Source organism: Pelophylax lessonae (assembly GCF_965119305.1).
Source record: "Pelophylax lessonae genome assembly, chromosome: 4".
Taxonomy (NCBI): Eukaryota; Metazoa; Chordata; class Amphibia; order Anura; family Ranidae; genus Pelophylax; species Pelophylax lessonae.
Genome location: NC_138771.1, coordinates 69,248,994 through 69,268,862, shown reverse-complemented (window position 1 = coordinate 69,268,862; position 19,869 = coordinate 69,248,994). Strand labels below are relative to the sequence as shown.

The 19,869-nt window shown below is 42.0% G+C and overlaps 1 protein-coding gene across 2 annotated transcripts in view; it reads left to right on the top strand.

Annotated features, from left to right (window-relative positions):
- The window catches only part of IL16 (interleukin 16), a 239,226-nt gene that overhangs the window by 215,520 nt on the left and 3,837 nt on the right, over positions 1-19,869 (top strand). For both annotated transcript variants that reach the window (XM_082253377.1, XM_082253378.1), the window contains exons 16-18: positions 555-656; positions 4,757-4,994; positions 17,665-17,796. In XM_082253377.1, coding sequence (XP_082109503.1) covers positions 555-656; positions 4,757-4,994; positions 17,665-17,796 — 472 coding nt within the window. The remainder of the gene's footprint in view (positions 1-554; positions 657-4,756; positions 4,995-17,664; positions 17,797-19,869) is intronic.

Sequence of the window (19,869 nt, the reverse complement as noted above, 5' to 3'; positions counted from 1 at the left end):
GTCATCACTAGGCCCTAGGGGGTTCTGGGGGTCCGCTACACTATGTACACAATCCTACTGACCCATCCAACCAGCTGGTCTGTCTGCATTGCATAGAGAAGCACATAGACCCAGTGGTGGCATATTTGGGACTAAAAAAGGTATGTAATGAAAAAAGATTTTATTTTAAAAATGTATTAGTATGTTGATAAGTAGGGGAGAGCAGAACCAAGAAAGCAAAATATAATCAGAATGAGTCCCTTCTTTGTGCTTTATACAAAAAGTGTAACAAAGCCTGAAGAAAGGACCTAATGGGTCCCAATGGCTTGCATCTTTAATTTTTCAAGTTAGCCAGTAAGGATATCACTAAACTTTCTGCAGCAATCAAGGCTAACACGGTACAAGACACTACTTTGTCAACAGAAAAGGAACTGTAGGATAGGGAATGTGAGTTTTGGTTGCTGCTGCAGGTAACAGTCCAGATTTCCTTGCTCTAGTGTTAATAATTAAGCCTCATTCTGTAACATTGTCCTTGTCTGTTAGTGAAAGTAGCTTTGTGTATATCTCCAATCCAGGAATTTGATGACATCCATGTGGTGGTACTGCACAAGGAAGAGAATGCTGGCTTAGGCTTTAGCCTTGCTGGAGGACTTGATCTGGAAAACAAGGCAATCACTGTAAGTATGTAGATCAATAAAAAATATATACAGTTCTATCATTTTTAAATAAGCATATTTCATTCAGAATAGTATTTGTGTGGTGGTGGTCTTTCAAAGTCTGTAGGGTGGGGGCATGATAGCAAAGTGGGGGCACAAAAACAACTTGGGTTGTCCACTGGAAAAATCGGAGGAGAGGTGGGACAGCCCTATAGTGTCATATGTATATAATAAGTACCATTTCCTGTTTGGCCACTAGGTGGCACCCTTCCCGTAGAGAAATAGTTATGTTAGAGAGTAGAAGTTCGGTCAAGGACTTGGGAAACAGAAGTGGGACTCTGTAGCTGACCCGTAGGGCTTTGTGGGTCCTATTCTACAGAGACGTACTGCTTCCAGTGATTGGCATTCCCCAGCTGTGGAATACCTGAGAGGATCTGGGGTTCTGGATAGCAGGGAGTTTGGAACAGGACATACAGGTGCATCTCCAAAAATTAGAATATCATCAAAAATTAATTTATTTTAGTAACCCCATTCAAAAAAGGGAAACTCATATATTATATCGATTAATTACACACAGGGTGATATAGTTCAAGCAATTCTTTCTTTTAATTTTGATAATTATGGCTTACAGCTAGTGAAACCCAAAATTCAGTATATCAGAAAATTAGAATATTGTGAAAAAAATTCAATATTGTAGACTCATGGTGTCACGCTCTCTAATCAGCTAATTAACTCAAAACACCTGTAAAGGTTTTCTGAGCCTTTAAATGGTCTCTCAGTCTGGTTAAAGCGGAGTTCCACCCAAAAGTGGAACTTCCGCTTTAAATAGTCCTAACCCCCTGACATGCCACATTTGGCATGTCATTTTTTTTGGGGGGGGGGGGCGGGTACCTAGTTTTGACAGGTACCCGCTCCCACTTCCGCTCGGAGTGCCGCAGCGCCCTGAGGGGAAGTTCTCCTCTCTCCCTCCCTCCCTGCAATCTTCTGGGACTTGTCAGAGGTCCCAGAAGATTGCCCGGCCAATCACGACGCATAGCGCAACTTGCGGGACAGACTAGGGATTGTTGCCAAGTCTCTGCATTCGACTTCCTCATCAGGGGCTTCGTTGCCTTTCTGTCTTCCAGTCACCACCTCCTGGATGCTGCCAGGTGTCCAGAGTGCGTATATATCCCATGCCTTGTTCATTGTAAGAGTTTAGGTCCTGTGTGGCCGTGTCCACAGAGTTTGTTGTTCTTCTCACTACTATCACAATAATACCCTTTACTGCATCAACTAGTCTCTGTGAGTTCTCTTCCCCTGTGGGCAGTGACCTAGACTCCACCTACATGCTGCTTCAGAGATGAAAAATGAACATGGTATATTAAATTCAGTAAAGTTGCGGTAACCCAGCCCGGTAGAACACACAACCATTTGTGGGCACAAGTGAAAAATACTCCTGTCTTCATGCAGGATAGATTGGTCCCTCTTGATGCTTTAGGGGTCCTGGTTCTAGGTCCTGAGAAGGGACTTCAAAGGGTGATGTACTCATTGGAGAGAAAGTAAAAAAATCCGTCCGTGGTTCAAACGGCAGAAGTACATTTTGGAATTTGTATTATGGTGTTTCTAGGAATCTATCAGTCATCATATTTTACAAACATCAAGTTAATGTATTTTATCAGGTGTGTTTCGTGACTAGAACTGGCCACTTGCTTAGTTTAAAGGTGATGCACAGATGTTCTGCACTTCCTGGCTGTACAGGCTTCACTGGAATCTGTGCGGTACCAACACAAACGTTTCTATTTGTTTCATACACTTGTATGCTACAATAGTGTTTATGTGAGTACCGTTGTATACCTAGAGTACAGCCTCAAAAGTGTTGGGCGAGCAGTTCGGGCCGAGCATAAGTTCGACCCGAACATCCCCTTTTCGCGTGTTCAGCGAACACCCACGTCCTTAACAATGAATGAGTCATCAGCTGTCAGCGGGCTTCCGATGAATCTACATTGGGGGACATTGTTTTTTTATTTGTAATAAAGGAATTGTTAAAAACTGTGTGTGTATTTTCTTCTTTTTGACACTTTTTTTGGTGAATGAGTAGGGGTGCATTCACCCCATACTCATTAACATGGGGAGGGGTAAAATATGGGGGGCACCCTTCTTAAAAGGGGCTTCCAGATTCTGATAAGCGCCCCCCACCAGCAGACCCCCCCACAACCACCGCCCAGGGATGTGGGAAAGAGGCTCCTTTCCTCATCAACATAGGGACAAGGTGCTCCCCCGATGATGAAGGCATGTGCTCTGGTATAATTAAGGAGGGGGGACATTTGCTCACGCCCCCCTTTCCTGGCCTGCTAGGCTTCATGTTCGGATAAGGGTCTGATATGGATTTTGGTGGGGATCCCACAGCATTTTTTTTAAATTTTGGGGTGAAGTTCTCCTTAAAATCCATACCAGACCCAAAGGGTCTGGTGTGGCTTGGGGGGGGGGGGACCCACGCCTTTTTTAAAAAAAAAACATTTTTGTCTTGCCGGCAATGGCTTGCAGCCGGGAAAATCCACTTAAATGTCATTTTTTCTTTCTATATGTTAGTTTTGCTGCAGCAGGTTCTATGCATGGTGCAGATACCCCATTTTACAACCAGACTAAGGGGACTACCCAGGCACTATATTTAAAGGATTTTTTCATTGTTATTGTTTCACTTTAAGCATCATTAAAATCACTGCTCCTTACAAACCATCTTTTAAAAATTATTTTTTTTGCATTTATGGATGCCCTCCATGGCAGTACCCAGGCCTCCAATAACTTGCATGTAAGTCTTCAAAATGGGGACTTTTGATTTTCCAAGTCCGGGTTCCATAGACTTTAATAGGGTTTGCTTTTCGGGGTCCGAACTCTTTCCATGTTCGAGAGTTCTGGTGTAAACTAAATCGGGGGGAATTTACATTGGACTTACTCAGGCACTCATGTGCAAGAGGCCTTAGAGGAATTTTTTTATTTTTTATGCATGCCTCTGAACACAGCTCTATTTCAGCCAATCTGTCTATGCCAGGGGTGTCCAAACTATGGCCCTCCAGCTGTTCAGGAACTACAATTCCCATCATGCCTAGTTATGTCTGTGAATGTCAGAGATTTACAATGCCTAATGGGATGTGTAGTTCCATAACAGCTGGGTGGCTGCAGTTTGGACACCCCTGGTCTATGCACATTGTGATACATGTGTATATATGTGTGCTTTTATTCTGTTGGCTAGAATAAATAAATATTTGAGCCAGTAGAGTGAGTTACCGCATATACTTCTCAAAACACACATAGACGCAAGTAGCGCATTTTTTACTCTTGATTTTTCTGCCAGAAAGATCCCACGTAGATGGGAGTATTTTAATACACCTGTGTGCTTGCAGTCTTAGGACTCATGCACACAAATGCACATACAGGCATTTGACTGTACAGTATAAATCACGCCTGTATTTACCTTCTTGGGAATGAGCCATTAGGGTGTGTAATATGCTGACTTCATTACACATTGCAGAGATCATATTATACTATCCTGTATCTCTTGATACAAAATTGCTGTGCAAATATCTCAAACATTCACAGCTCTCATGTATAATCACTGTAATGTGTCTAATATGTTTATCCCTTATGATCATCATCTCCATATAGTGGCCATAATATGGTATTTTCCTAAAGTACTCTAATGAGCAAAATTCTGCATTATGGCCACAAAATGAAGCTTACGATCATAGGAAATTAACATTTTAAACACATTGGGGCAGATTTACTAAAACTGGTGCACTCAGAATCTGGTGCAGCTGTGCATGGTAGCGCTTCTAACTACTGCTTGTTCAATTAAGCTTTAGCAATGAAACCTGGAGGATGATTGTGTTTACTGTAAGTGCAGAGCTGCAGCCAATTTTGCACTTTCCAGTTTTAGTAAATAAACCCCAAATGCAGCAATATTTTGTGTCGGCTTTGCAAATGCTTGTAGCATTTGAACAGCAGCATTTTTATAAATAGACATTATTTACATCTCCCTGCACTCTCTTGGTGCATATATGTTTAATTACTTCTATCCCACCAATCATGTGCATTATTGATTTGTGTGAAGTTATCCTAATAAATGCTTGCATTTCATTCTGCAGGTCCACAGAGTGTTCCCCAGTGGTCTCACCTCTCAAGAAGGAACCATTCAAAAAGGAGACAAAGTTTTGTCCATCAATGGAAAGTCACTGAAAGGTGTCACTCATAATGAAGCACTGGGGATTTTACGTGAGGCACGTCTACCTAGACAGGCTGTTATAGTGATAAAGAAAGAAAAGGATGGCGAACAAAGTTCCACCTCATCAGACTGTACTGGGACTGATGACTATACAACTGGAAGTAAGTGCTATGTTATAATAACCCATTTATACAGAAATATATCACCATATTTTTTTTTATTATGACCTGTAAAACATTTATTACTACCCATGTCTTACACTGTGTTCTAAAAATGAATAGCACTGTTATCAAGCAGCTGATCCTCAGCCCAATGCCTAAGTCCGGGAAACTAAAGCTGGTGAATGTTTCTTCTACCCTCAGCAGCCCCAGGTACTCAAGCAGGCCTACCGGTAGTTGGTTCTCCCCAAGTTTCAGTACACAACTCTACAGTGCCTGGCCAGATGGAACCAGGATTGAGCAAAGAGGACAGGAAAGGGTACCTGTAGATTGGATAAGTCAGGTGAGGGGTGTGAGCAGCATCCATGCCAAAATCCAAAGTCTGGCGGTGGTCTGGGAAGACTGTAGCTAGTTACATATTCCAAAGAATGGTTCCAAATCATGGCAGGCAGCAGGCAAGCAATATCCAGTAAGCAATCAGAGGTCAAGGCTGGTGGCAATCCAAAAGAGTAATCCAAGTTCAAGGCCAAGATCAGCAACAAGGAAATCCAAGACAGGCTGACAGGCAGAGACACATGAGGTGCAATTGGTAGGATGTCAGGAAGAAAAAAGGTATCACAAGCCAAAAGCTCTGGGCTTGTGGCATTCAAATACAGTGCCACAGCAGAGCCACCAATGACAGGTAGAGGAGGCAAAGTGGTCTAAGCTGAATGCTGCCTAGCAAACGGGCCACCATCCAATCAGGTTAGGAGCGGCGAGCGGCTGCTGACTATAAAGCAGCGGCTGTCACAGCTCTCGACACACACGCATTCAGTTGGCCCTTTAGGCCTATTTAACCACTTTCCCACTAGAGCATTTTGCTGTCTTACGTCTGGGCCACTTTTTGCGATTCAGCGCTGTGCGACTTTAACTGACAATTGCACGGTCGTGCAACGCCATACCCAAACAAAATTTACGTCCTTTTTTTCCCACAAACAGTGCTTTCTTTTGGTGGTATTTGATCACCTGTGCTATTTTTACTTTTTGCGCTATAAACAAAAAAAAGCGTAAATTTTGAAAAAACAACTATATTTTTCACATTTTTTTAAATGAAATTCCCCCCAAAAAAATGTAAAAATCAAAATTTTTTAAAATTTTTGGCCAATTTGTTTTCTGCTACCTATGTTTGGTAAAAAAAATTCACAATAAGCATATTTTGATTGGTTTGCGCAAAAGTTATTGCGTTTACTAACAAAGGGAAATATTTCTGTCATTTTTGGTGTTTTTTTTTTAACGCGTAATGGCGGCGATCTGCGATTTTTTGGCGGGACTGCGACATTGCGGCGGACAGATCGGACCCTTGACTGACATTTTTGACACTTTTGGGGGTACCAGTGACATTACTGCAGTAATCAGTGCTATATATATGCACTGTTACTGTAAAAATGACACTGGCAGGGAAGGGGTTAATTTTATTGGAGAGGGAGGGGTTAATGTATGCCTGGTGCTTACTGACGTGTGGGGGGGGGGGGGTGACTGTGTGAGCTACGCTGAACACTCCGATCTGTCACTCCCTGTCACTTGGGAGATCCGCCCGCTTGTGTTTACACAGGCGGGCGGATCTCCACACTAGATCCCCGACGATCGGGGCAGAGCAGCGGCGATCGCCGCTGCTCCTCCCCTGGCCCAACTCCCGCTGTGACTGAATACAGCGGGAGCGAGCCTCCGGCGGCGCGCAGCGCCGCCCACAAGGGGGAGTGTCTGACGACGTAGGTCTACGTCGTCAGACGATAACGAACCACTTTGCCGCAGTAGTACTACGGTACTCAGTGGCAAAGTGGTTAATGACTGTAGTTTAATACCTTACTACCTACGTATATAATGCCAGGTAGAGAACTGAACATTTTTAAGATCATACTTCTGTTAGTCCCGGTTCACACTTGTGCGATGCGGGAAGGCTGCGAATTCGCAGCCTGTTCCCGCATCGCAAACGCACATCTGGCAGTTCACATTGCCATATGCGATACGCAGGGGGTGTCAATTAAATGTTAACGACACCCCCAGTTTGATCGCATATCGCAGTGCGATCTGACAGTTCGCACAGGATCGGATCGCACAAGTGTGAACCACTGTGCGATCCGATCCTGATGCGGCTGGAAAGAAGGGTCCTGTGCATCTTTTGTGCGGGTGCAGTGCGAATTTCAGCCATACAAAGTGTATGGCTAAATTCGTACTGCACATCTGATCGCATGTAATGAAGGAGCAGTGCGATCCGATATTACATGCGATCGCCGCACTCACAAGAGTGTGAACCGGCCCTTATGAACTGTATTTTTATCTATATAAAAGAAAGCAGAAGCAGAAAAAAATGTAGAGTGCACACATGATAAAACACACAGGAATGTTGACATAGCAGAGCTCACTAGGAAACAACAATCAATTATTGTATGAGGATCAGATATCCAAACACCACTAGAAACTGGAGGACTAAACACCCCAAACAGTATAAGAAAATAAACCAATAAAGGCTTCTTATTGTATGTGGCAGCACAGGGCTTTTGACCAGCAGTGAGGAGGCAATATGATGCTTCCTCACCACTTTAACCTTGGAAAGGCTTAACCAATGGGCTGCAATCACATGCATTGCACATGGTCATGACGTACCCCCAAACATTTAGACCAGTAGAGTTTATTGGCGGTACTGCTCGCCGAATATGACATGGAGTTTAATTTTTGCGGTGGCTACAAAGCCTTGAACAGTTGCATGATCTTCTCTAAGTGGCCGCCCAGGTGAATAAGCCCTAAGAGATGAAGAGGGCTGAAGGAAGAAAAACAGGAAGGGAAGAAATGGAGGGAATGAAGAGGTAGTTCTCCTCCCAAAGGTAGCCACCTGACAACCGCTTCCACTAAATGAAGCAGCCTCATCAAATCTCCCAAGCAAGGAACCTTGAAGTCATAAATGATCCCCACATCTTCTGGAAAACGGGTATAGAGTCTAACAATGAGGTTTTTCATGGTTTGGACATCGTTGATCCGAGTAAGGTCTAATTTAGAAGGTGCTACAAACTTCTCAGCAATTACGCAACTGGAGGAGGCTGTCATAATGTGTGGAAATTGTTTGAGTTTAGGTAGTTGGGGAAATGGTAAACCCAATAAACCTGTCTGAGGAGTGAGCGGAAGAGCATACAGTATGTTGTGAGATGGTTTAGTACATTCTGGATTTCACTCCCGAAGGACTGAATCTTAGACAAGCCCAGAATATATGAATTAACAAACTCATCTCCAGCAGGTGGGAGGAATAAAAGATAAAAATACCGCAAGCAGTGGTATCAGCAGGGAGCATTGATAGTTTAAAAAAACTATTAGATGGGCACCTTAGAGACCACAACATACAGGGGTATACAATGTACGGTTAACAGCAAACACACACACACATCATAGGTTGAACTGGATGGACTGATGTCTTTTTCAACCTCACTAACAATGTAACTATGTAGTGTAACACTTCAGGCGTGTGGTACCAGTGGAACAAAGTTTTGTACTAGTTGTTTTTGTAAAGGGTGCAAATGGAAGACTTACTAGCATTAGTCCATAATAGTTTCCCACTCCTCCATGTTAAGTTCCAGTCCCAATCTCTTTTTACTAGACAAACCACAGTAGAAATATCAGAAAAAAAAGAAAAAAATATATCAGAAGATTCAAAAAATTTTCAAACTCTGTAACTGCTTTTGTTTGGAGAAAAAAGCGGACCAAAAATAGCAGAGCTGTAGGCATAAAAGAGGTACAGGAAACGAGTGGACGCAATCATTGATTTATGCTTAATCTGAGGTTTTTACTGGAGATTAAATCTACATTAAAATTGAGGCATCGCTCTAATGCATTTCCTGTATGAGAAGTTCAAGTGCACATTAGGCTAAAATGTTTGTTTTAGCCTTGAATAGAGTAGGGAAGGGTTAAAACCCCTGTTAGTGTTTTTTTTTTTTTTTTTCTTTGGATAAAAGATGTAATAGGAACTTAACCACTTCAGCTCCAGAAGGCTTTACCTAGTGATCGACCGATATCGCTTTTTATTGCCGATACCGATATTTTGGTCATCGCATATCGGTATCGGCCGATATCTGCCAAAATTTTCGGACATTTAAAAAAAAAATTGTAATTTGTTTTTTTTTACACAGGTACTCTTGAGGAGGGATCTGGGGGTCTAAAAGACCCCAAACCCCTTCTCTGCACTTAAAAGCATTCAAAACACCAAGTTTGGCTGTTTCGAATGCTGTCATTTTTTTTAATCTGGCGCAGAGTACCCGGAAGTTATGTTATGACAGTGTTTCTCAACTCCGGTCTTCAGGGCACACTAACAGGCCAGGTTTGCAAGAAAGCTGAAATATATCACAGGTGATATAATTTGCTGCTCAGTGATTGCAGTATTCTAGTCTGCCTCTCACCAAAGTAATACTTAAAATGTGGCCTGTTAGTGTGCCCTGAGGACCGGAGTTGAGAAACACTGTGTTATGACATCACTTCCGGGATTTTACATGGAGTCCCGATCAGAGCTGAATGCGGCTTTGATCGGGTCTTCAGCAGCCATGCAGGTAGGATGCCCGGGTCTCCCGGTGGGAAGGTGGTGGAAGGGGGGAGGCATCGAGCAACTTCTCATTCAATGAGCGACTTCATCTCAATAAAAAAATTAAAAAATACATTTTTTTTTTTTATCAATTTAGGCCAATATGTTTTCTGCCACATATTTTTGGTAAAAAAATCCTAATAAGTGTATTTTGATTGGTTTGCGCAAAAGTTATAGCGTCTACAAACTATGGGATAGATTGATGGACTTTTTCTTTTTCTATTGTTTTTACTAGTAATGGCGGCGATCAGAGATTTTTAGCAGGACTGCGACATTGTGGCGGACAGATCTGACACTCAGTGACACTTTTTGGGGACTAGTGACACAAATACAGTGCTAACAAAAATGCACTGTTACTGAATAAATTACACTGGCAGGGAAGGGGTTAACACTAGGGGTGATCAAGGGGTTAAGTGTGAGCCTAGGGAGTGATTTCTAACTGTGGGGGGAGTGGATGTGCTAGAGGAAAAGAGAGCTCTGTGTTTTAGCTTAGCTGAAACAGAAGATCTCTCTCTGCCTCTGTGACAGAGCAGCCGTACGCCTTGTTTACATAGGCAGACGGCTGTTCTGCCATTCCCCTGCACGCTCGCGGGTGGCTGGCAGCCATCGAGGCCGCTGGACCCGCTGTGTCTCATCACAGCGAGAGCAGCGCTCAGGCGGTGCCCGCGCCCCCAAGAACCCCTGCACAAAATCACGTACCTGTACGTGATTTTGCGCAGCTGGGCCGCCCTACCGCAGTATATATGCAGTGGGCGGACTGGAAGTGGTTAAAGGAAGGGTATTTATCCTCTTAGGTGTCACAGAAAAGATGTTCCCATTGGATGACTTTCTCTAAAATTGTGCTCTAGTGAGAAGTTTAACATTTCGGATTTCCCGTCATTATTTTTCTCAGTGCTCACCAGGACAAACAGAGAGGCAAATCTCCTCAGTGGGGACGCAGACCACGAGAAACATTTTACACAGGGCCCAACCTTTCCCAACCCTCTGCAAAATGAAAACAAAATGTTTTGCCTAAAAATACACATGAATGTGTATACCCAGAAAAAAAAAGTTTTGGATACAGTGGTGAAGGGACAGAACTCTCATGGAGTTTTTACTGTCCTGGTGACCATAAGATAATATATATTTTATATATATATATATATATATATATATATATATATATATATATATATATATATTAGAAGTGTGTCTATAGGAATGTTTGACCATTATTCCAGAAGCGCATTTGTGGGGTCAGGTAATGACATTGAGCGAGAAGGCCAGCTCCCAGTTTTCGCTTTAGATCACCCCATAGGTGTTCTATTGGTTTTGGACAAGTGCACAAAGCAAGATCCATAAAGACATGGATGGGTGAGTTGGGGTGGAGGAATTTAACTGGCCTGTACCTCAACCCGATAGAACACTTTTGGGATGAATTAGAGCGGAGATTGCCAGCCAGGCCTTCTTGTTAATCATCAGTGCCTGACCTCATAAACGCACTTCTGGAAGAATGGTCAAACATTCCCATAGACACACTCCTTAACCTTATGGACCGCCTCATCAGAAGAGTAGGGTGGGCCAACTCAATATTGAATCCTGCGGACTAAGACCGGGATGCCATTAATGTTTATGTGCGCGTAAAGGTAGGTGTACCAATACTTTTGACAATATAGTGTGTGTGTGTGTATATATATATATATATTTATTTATATATACATATATATATTTATATATATATATATATATATATATATACACACAGTATTTCACAAAAGTGAGTACAACCCTTACATTTTTGTAAATATTTTATTATACCTTTTCATGTGATAACACTGAAGAAATTACACTTTGCTACAATGTAAAGTAGTGAGTGTACAGCTTGTATAACAGTGTAAATTTGCTGTCCCCTCAAAATAACTCAACACACAGCCATTAATGTCTAAACTGCTGACAACAAAAGTGAGTACACCCCTAAGTGAAAATGGCCAAATTGGGCCCAATTAGCCATTTTCCCTCTCCAGTGTCATGTGACTCGTTAGTGTTACAAGGTCTCAGGTGTGAAAGAGGAGCAGGTGTGTTAAATTTGGTGTTATCACTTTCGCTCTCTCATACTGGTCACTGGAAGTTCAACATGGCACCTCATGGCAAAGAAATCTCTGGGGATCTGAAAAAAAAGAATTGCTGCTCTACATAAATATGGCCTAGGTTATTAGAAGATTGCCAAGACCCTGAAACTGAGCAGCAGCATGGGGGCCAAGACCATAAAGCAGTTTAACAGGATAGGTTCCACTCAGAACAGGCCTCGCCATGGTCGACCAAAGAAGTTGAGTGCACATGCTCAGCGTCATGTCCAGAGGCTGTCTTTGGGAAATAGATGTATGAGTGCTGCCATCATTGCTGCAGAGGTTGAAGGGGTGGGGGGTCAGCCGGTCAGTGCTCAGACCATACGCCGCACACTGCATCAAATTGGTCTCCATGGCTGTCGTCCCAGAAGGAAGCCTCTTCTAAAGATGATGCACAAGAAAGCCCGCAAACAGTTTGCTGAAGACAAGCAGACTAGGGACATGGATTACTGGAACAATATCCTGTGGTCTAATGAGACCAAGGTAAACTTATTTGGTTCAGATGGTGTCAAGCATGTGTGGTGGCAACCAGGTGAGGAGTACAAAGACAAGTGTGTCTTGTCTACAGTCAAGCATGGTGATGGTATTGTCATGGTCTGGGGCTGCATGAGTGCTTCCGGCACTGGGGAGCTACAGTTCATTGAGGGAACCATGAATGCCAACATGTACTGTGACATACTGAAGCAGAACATGATCTCCTCCCTTCGGAGACTGGACCACAGGGCAGTATTCCAACATGATAACGACCCCAAACACACCTCCAAGATGACCACTGCCTTTCTAAAGAAGCTGAGGGTAAAGGTGATGGACTGGCTAAGCTTGTCTCCAGACCTAAACCCTATTGAGCATCTGTGGGGCCTCCTCAAACAGAAGGTAGAGGAGCAAAAGGTCTCTAACATCCACCAGCTCTGTGATGTCGTCATGGAGGAGTGGAAGAGGAATCCAGTAGCAATCTTTAAGCTCCGGTGAACTCCACGCCCAAGAGGGTTAAGGCAGTGCTGGAAAATAATGGCGGCCATACAAAATATTGACACTTTGGGCCCAATTTTGACATTTTAACTTAGGGGTGTACTCACTTTTGTTGCCAGTGGTTTAGACATTAATGCCTGTATGCTGAGTTATTTTGAGGGGACAGCTGTACACTCACTACTTTACATTGTAGCACAGTTTCATTTCTTCAGTGTTGTCACATGAAACGGTATAATGAAATATTTACAAAAATATGAGGGGTGTACTCACTTTTGTGAGATGCTGTGTATCTATATATATATATATATATATATATATATATATAAACATATATTTTTTTGTTTTTGGGGGGTTTTTTTGTATTAGAGTGATATAACCCCTGTCAGCTTTTTATTCCTGTTTTCCTGTTTATGCTCCTTTATTTCCTGTTAGTTGAAGCCATTGTCATTAGGAAACTATGGGGTCTATTTATACAAACATTTTGCTGGACGAATGTCTCAAGCATTTACCCAACCATCACGAATTCTCACTGTATTATGTCTAATAATTTTCCTATAGACTTCAGCTCCATCTTTTGGCCATAATGCAGTATTTTCCCGAATTAGATATTTTAGACAAATACCACATTAGAGCCACTAAATGAAGCTGATGATCATAGGAAATCATTTTTTTAGACAAAATATGGTTAGAATTTGTGACAGCTGGCAAATGCACGTGATATTCATATAGGACATTTTTTATAGGTAGGTCCGTAAGTGAAGGGTTATCTCACTTATTACTAATGGTGCGCCATATAGCTGTAAGAAACCAAAAGGTGTTTTAATCTGTGCCAAACATATCCAAAACTAAAAAAGAAATTATGACTGGACATACACTTAAATTGCAGAGGTACATTGGTGGAAATGACATTCGTGAGGGTAAGGCCAAGGCTGCTCCACCCTTGTGGTCAATAAGTTGACCATTTACAACCTCCCCACACACACAAATGTGAAGAGACCTGTTGGATGCCAGTGTTGATACTGTCATATTACATGGTGTAAGGACACCACTTGCCTTGAGACTTCTGACTGGGAAAGGAGAACATTTGCTGTAGGCATCCAAAAAGATGGGATCAGGGGAGAACATTGTGTAAGTTTGGAGTAGATGGTATAGGTAGGATTGCCACCTCATCCCTTTAAAACAGGACACATATCAATTACACAGGTTCTGAGGTTGATATAATGTACATAAGGCACCAAGTGAGTTTAATTACCACCTTAATCAGCCACAGAACCTGTGTAATTAATGTGTGTCCTGGTTTAACCACTTGCCTACCAGTCACGTTGACTGTACTGCGGCAAAGTGGCTCGTTATCGTCTGGCGACGTAGACCTACGTCACCAGACATTCCCCTCTCTCGGCGGCGTGCACGTGCCGCCGGAGGCTCGCTCCCACTGTATTCAGTTACAGCGGGAGTCGGGCCAGGGGAGGAGCGTCGGGGATCGAGTGTGGAAATCCGCCCGCTTGTGTAGACAAAGCGGGCGGATCTCCTAAGTGACAGGCAGGGTCAGATTGCAGGGTTCAGCACAGCTGAACCTGCGATCTGTGCCTGTGTCACTCAGTCACCTCCCCCCACACATGTCAGTAAGCACCAGGCAAACATTAACCCCTCTCTCTCCAATAAAAATTAACCCCTTCCCTGCCAGTGTCATTTTTACAGTAACAGTGCATATGTATAGCACTGATTACTGTAGTAATGTCACTGGTACCCCCAAAAGTGTCAAAAATGTCAGTCAAGGGTCCGATCTGTCCGCCGCAATGTCGCAGTCTCGCAAAAAAAAAATCGCACATCGCCGCCATTACTCGTTAAAAAAAAAAACACCAAAAATTACAGAAATCTTTCCCGTAGTTTGTAAACGCAATAACTTTTGCGCAAACCAATCAAAATACGCTTTTGCAATTTTTTTTTACCAAACATATGTAGCAGAAAACAAATTGGCCTAAAATGATAAAAGATTTTGATTTTTAAATTTTTTGGGGGGAATTTCATATAAAAAAAATGTGAAAAATATTGTTATTTTTTCAAAATTGTCGCTCTTTTTTTGTTTATAGCGCTAAAAGTAAAAATCGCACAGGTGATCAAATACCACCAAAAGCAAGCTCTATTTCTGGGGAAAGAAGGACATATATTTAATTTGGGTACACCGTTGCACGACCGTGCAATTGTCCGTTAAAGTAACGCAGTGCCGAATCGCCAAATATGGCCTGGTCAGGAATGGGGTAAAACCTTCCGGTCATAAAGCGGTTAAAAATGCGCTCATTTTTTTTGTCAGAGACATGTAGCTAAATACATTTTGGCCTAAATATATGACAAAAATTGAATATATTGGATATTTTTTAACTGTCAAAGTAGAAAAACATTGTTATTTTTTCAAAATTGTCGCTTTTTTTAATTAATATCGCAAAAAATGAAAATCGCACAGGTGATCAAATAACACCAAAATAAAGCGCTATTTGTGGGAAAAAAAGGACGTAAATTTCGTTTGGGTACGGCGTTGCATGACCGCGCAATTGTCAGTTAAATTCGCACAGTGCCGAATCACAAAAAGTGGCCTGGATGTACAGCAGGAAAATCCTCCGGTGGTAAAGTGGTTAAAGGGATGAGGTGACAACCCTACGTATAGGCTTAGTGTGTAATACAACGGCCTAAAGTGGTTGTAAACCTCAGACATTAAATATCAACAAAGTATATGCTTCTATGTTGTTTAAGAACACTAAATGTAATTTCTAATACCAATATTACACAGCACTTACTAGTGTAAACAATGTATACAAAAATATAAGGTATTCCATAGAGACTTCATGTCTGGTTAGAAGTGAGATCACCACCTTGTGGAGCCCTGAGAACCATCTCATAGTGTGAACACACAGCACATGTGTGCATATGGACTGTACACGGATCAGCCATAATATTCTGATCACTGACAGCCAGTGGAATACGGATTCTAGCATCCTAATACAAGGAATATCAATGGAAGAGGACAATTAGGAGATCTGCACAGGTCCTGGGGTGACCCCCAAAGTGCAGTTGATTTCTCTTGTTATACAACAGGGAGGTCATTGAATTGTGGTGAGTGTGGATTGTTCCACGCATGCACAAGGTGGAATACTACATAGGGGGGCGTTTTGGTGTTTCAACACTACACACTTTTTTTCCACATCTGATCAACTTTCCTTTGTTTGGATTATGCATGAATTGCACATTTGTCTGGACTGAGCATATTAGTTATAATTTAGTATAGATTTTTTCCATCACACAATTTTTTCAACTGAGCACATACATTATATTTTTATGTACATTTTCTATGTACATTGTTTGCACTAGCAAGCGCTGTCTAATATTGATTTTGGTTTGCATTTAACCCAGAGGGTAAGAGATAGGAGCTGCATCACTACATTATTATAAGTGGATTATTTTGGCACGGGTGTTTTGTTATATAAATACTCTTAAGGCCGTACACACGATAAGAAAATCTGAAGGGAAATTTCGTCCGACGAACGATCTGCCGATTTTCGGATTGTTAGTATGGTGCTTTCGACAGCCAGCCCATTACGGATTTTCGGACGACAAAAACTGGATGTGCAGGCTATAAAATTTTTATCGTACGTCAACACAATGTCCGATTTTTGTTTAATTAGTACAGTTTTCGAAGGAAAAAAATCGTAAGAGCAAGACTAGGCATGCTCAGAAACTAAAGAGCACATAAAAAAACAATTTGACACATGTCATCACTTCTGAAGTAGAATTCTGTCGTACGGGAATTTTCGCATGAAAATAACCTCTTCACTTTCGACATGAGACTAACATGCCACAAAAAACGGACGACAGATCGTTCGATAATCTGATCGTGTGTACGAGGCTTTAAGCCTCGTACACACGCACCGATTGTTGGCCGTGAATTTTCGGCCAACGTCCGATCGGCCGATTGTTGGCTTGTAAGTATGATGCTTCCGACAACCGACTGCGACTTTTCGGCCGAACAAAATCTGGTGTGCAGGCTATAAAATTTTTGTTGGCCGTCACCAGAACGGCCGATTGTTCTTCAGTCAGTACAAATTTCGGCAGACAAAAATGTGATGAGCAAGACTGGGCATGCTCAGAGAAGAAAAAACACACAAAAGGAAACCAGAACATGACATCACTTCTGCAGTTGGTTGTTGTTGGCCGACAAAATTCGTGTGGAGTCTAGAGCACATTTCAACCAACACAACAACACTGGACAAAAGATGGCCGATCGGTCGGCCAACAATCGGTACGTGTGTACGAGGCTTTAGTGTAATTTCTGTCTGCTGCTTGTTCCTCTGCTATCAGCATGAGTCACCTCTAACAAGTTTTCCTGACACCAAGAGAAAAAATATGTCAGGGGGAGGGATTTCCAGCTGATTGAAGGCCTCAGCTCTATTCCTGTGTGCTGTGTGAAGGAGGGTGTGTCCCTTCCCTCCAATCAGCTGTCAGAGCTCTCCTCACTGAGCTCTGTAGAGTGTAATTTCAGCTCTCCACCCTTTTTTTTCTGACAGCCCAGACAAGCTTTAAATATTATGCACTTTGAAGGGATGTAGAGAAGGGAAGACGGAATATAAACAGGTACAACTTATGTAGGAGAATTTGTTTCATCTCTTTGCAACAACTGAGGCCAGTCACTTCACTGGTTATATGTAAAAGTATACAACCACTTCAAGGGTTTACTACTACATACTTGCATAGCTCTTTTCATTATTATTTATAGCTGTATGGAGACAAGAAAGATAAACATGAATGGCAAAAGTAAACTTTGATGTAGTGGAGTACAGGATCAGCAACATCACAGTGAGTGTAGTTTATTCAACACCCATCCCTGTCCATCAAACCTCACTGGCCTTGTTAGTTATGTTTACTAGCTCTGCAGTGAATTTTTAGAAATTATACATGTTTATCTGCATTTTTTGATTCATATAAAATAAGTCTTTTATCTTCCTGGCAGATGTGGACGTGGGGGGATTTATAATGACTGTAACTCTGGAGAAGTCTATGGCTGGTTTAGGATTCAGCTTGGATGGAGGAAAAGGTTCCATACATGGAGACAAGCCGATTGTCATCAACAGAATATTTAAAGGTGAAGAATAATTATTAACATTTTTGAACAGCTTTGTACTAACTATTAATGATTTATTTCAGAATGTGAGTTTTTTTTTTTAACTTTTAGACACGTACCACCCAATGATTTTCCTTCCCCATCTGAAGAACTAACCAATATGATGTCCTCTAGGAAGGTGTCCCTTCTCCCTATCCTGTTCATCACGTCTCTCCCACAGGACACTGCATTTACAGCACATGTGCTGGTGTTGCATTGTGATTGGCAGCCAATATATTGCCAGAGGAGGAGACAGAGTATACCCATTTCATGCTTACAGTAATGACAGCAGTAACAGCTTACATTTACATGCAAATCCGATCAAGTGAAATCATGTCTTCACTATGCCCTGTGAATAGGCACTGCTGTGTCACACATTTCACAGAGCCTGTCTTCTGAACTTCAGAGGAGCTGGAGGCAGAAGTTTCATAAGGCAGAGTCAGTACAGCAATCACTGCTTGCAGACAGAAAGGTACCATGGGATATGTAGTCCTTAGAAATTGAAATGAAGCAGAGGAGAAGCTTTAAAGCATGCAGGGAATCCAGGAAGTTGTGGAAAGGGACGGCCAACAGACAAGCAGCACTCACAATATTAAATAATTTTTTTACAAGTAAGCTTATATTGGATTTTCAAAAAACATTTATTTGTATTGTTATTACAATGCTGCTGTTATAAAGTAAAGTTGTGACCATAGATTTCCTTTAAGTCAGAAAGTTCACTCAGTTTACCTCCATATTGTAATGAAATAATAAAGTCAGCATAAGTATAGCATATAATCAAATGTTTTGTGAAGTATCTATGTGAAAAAAATAAAGGGGAAAATTGTAGTTGAAATTGAAGTTTTAATTGAAGTTTAAATACAGTATAATAAGTAGGGATGGGTCGAACACCCCCTTGTTCGGTTCACACCAGAACATCTCGAACAGGGTAAAAGTTCTAGTAAACATGCAAACTCTATTAAAGTCTATGGGAAACGAACATGAAAAATCAAAAGTCCTAATTTTAAAGGCTCATATGCAAGTTATTGGCATAAAAAGTTTATGGGGTGTTACCCCCCTTTACAAAAAGCAAAATGTTTCCTTTTGCAGTTGATTACATATTGTTATCTCTTAATAAAAATCTTTGAAAGAAAAAGTTTATGGGGGTCCAGGTACTGCCCTGGGGGACATGTATCAATGCAATGCAAACTTTTTTGGTAAATGGGCACGGGTACAATCTACCTGATACCCATTCACATGGGGGGGGATCTGGGGGCCCCCTTGTTAAAGGCTTCAGTTAGTAAATGTTCAGGTTGAAAGGGGGGCAGAGACACAGGCACTGAGCTGGAGACAATGAGGCTTACAGTGCTTACATCCAAGGGTCCCTGAAGTACCCATAGTATGGTTATTGTGCCCAAAATTAGGCTCTGACTTCGTATGACTTTTCATAATGCCTCCTCTGAGAGTGGAAACTAGTGATCCAGCACTGCACTCCAAGCCTCATGCCCAACAGATCCTCTCGTAATGACCTAATCAAGCCACTACAGTTTTCTGCAGCCTTTGAAGACCTTGCCGAAGGGCACCCAAAGGGAAATTTCTAAGTCACCCAGGCTAAAGCCGCTAGCATTAATCATTTTATTCTGCCAGCTGGCAAGACCCCCCTGCTGGCAGAATACAATAGCACTGCTGGTGGCATTACCCCATGAACACTGAATGTGCTGATGGGGGAATTTAGCAATTTTCCACCCATGGTAGACGGAAAGAAAATTGAGTAATCTATGGGCTGCTTAAAGAACAAGAATGGTCATTAAAAACCACTGGCGCTTTTATCACGAATCAACTTCTATTAGGTTAGCATTTAAATCTAAGTAATAAAATAGTCTAAAGCAGTGATGGTGAACCTTGGCCCCCCAGATGTTTTGGAACTACATTTCCCATGATGCTCAACTACACTGCATGAGCATCATGGGAAATGTAGTGCCAAAGCATCTGGGGTGCCAAGGTTCGCCATCACTGGTCTAAAGGATCGTTGAACAGTTTAGTGCAATAAAACAACTCTGGCAGTATAAAAGAAGA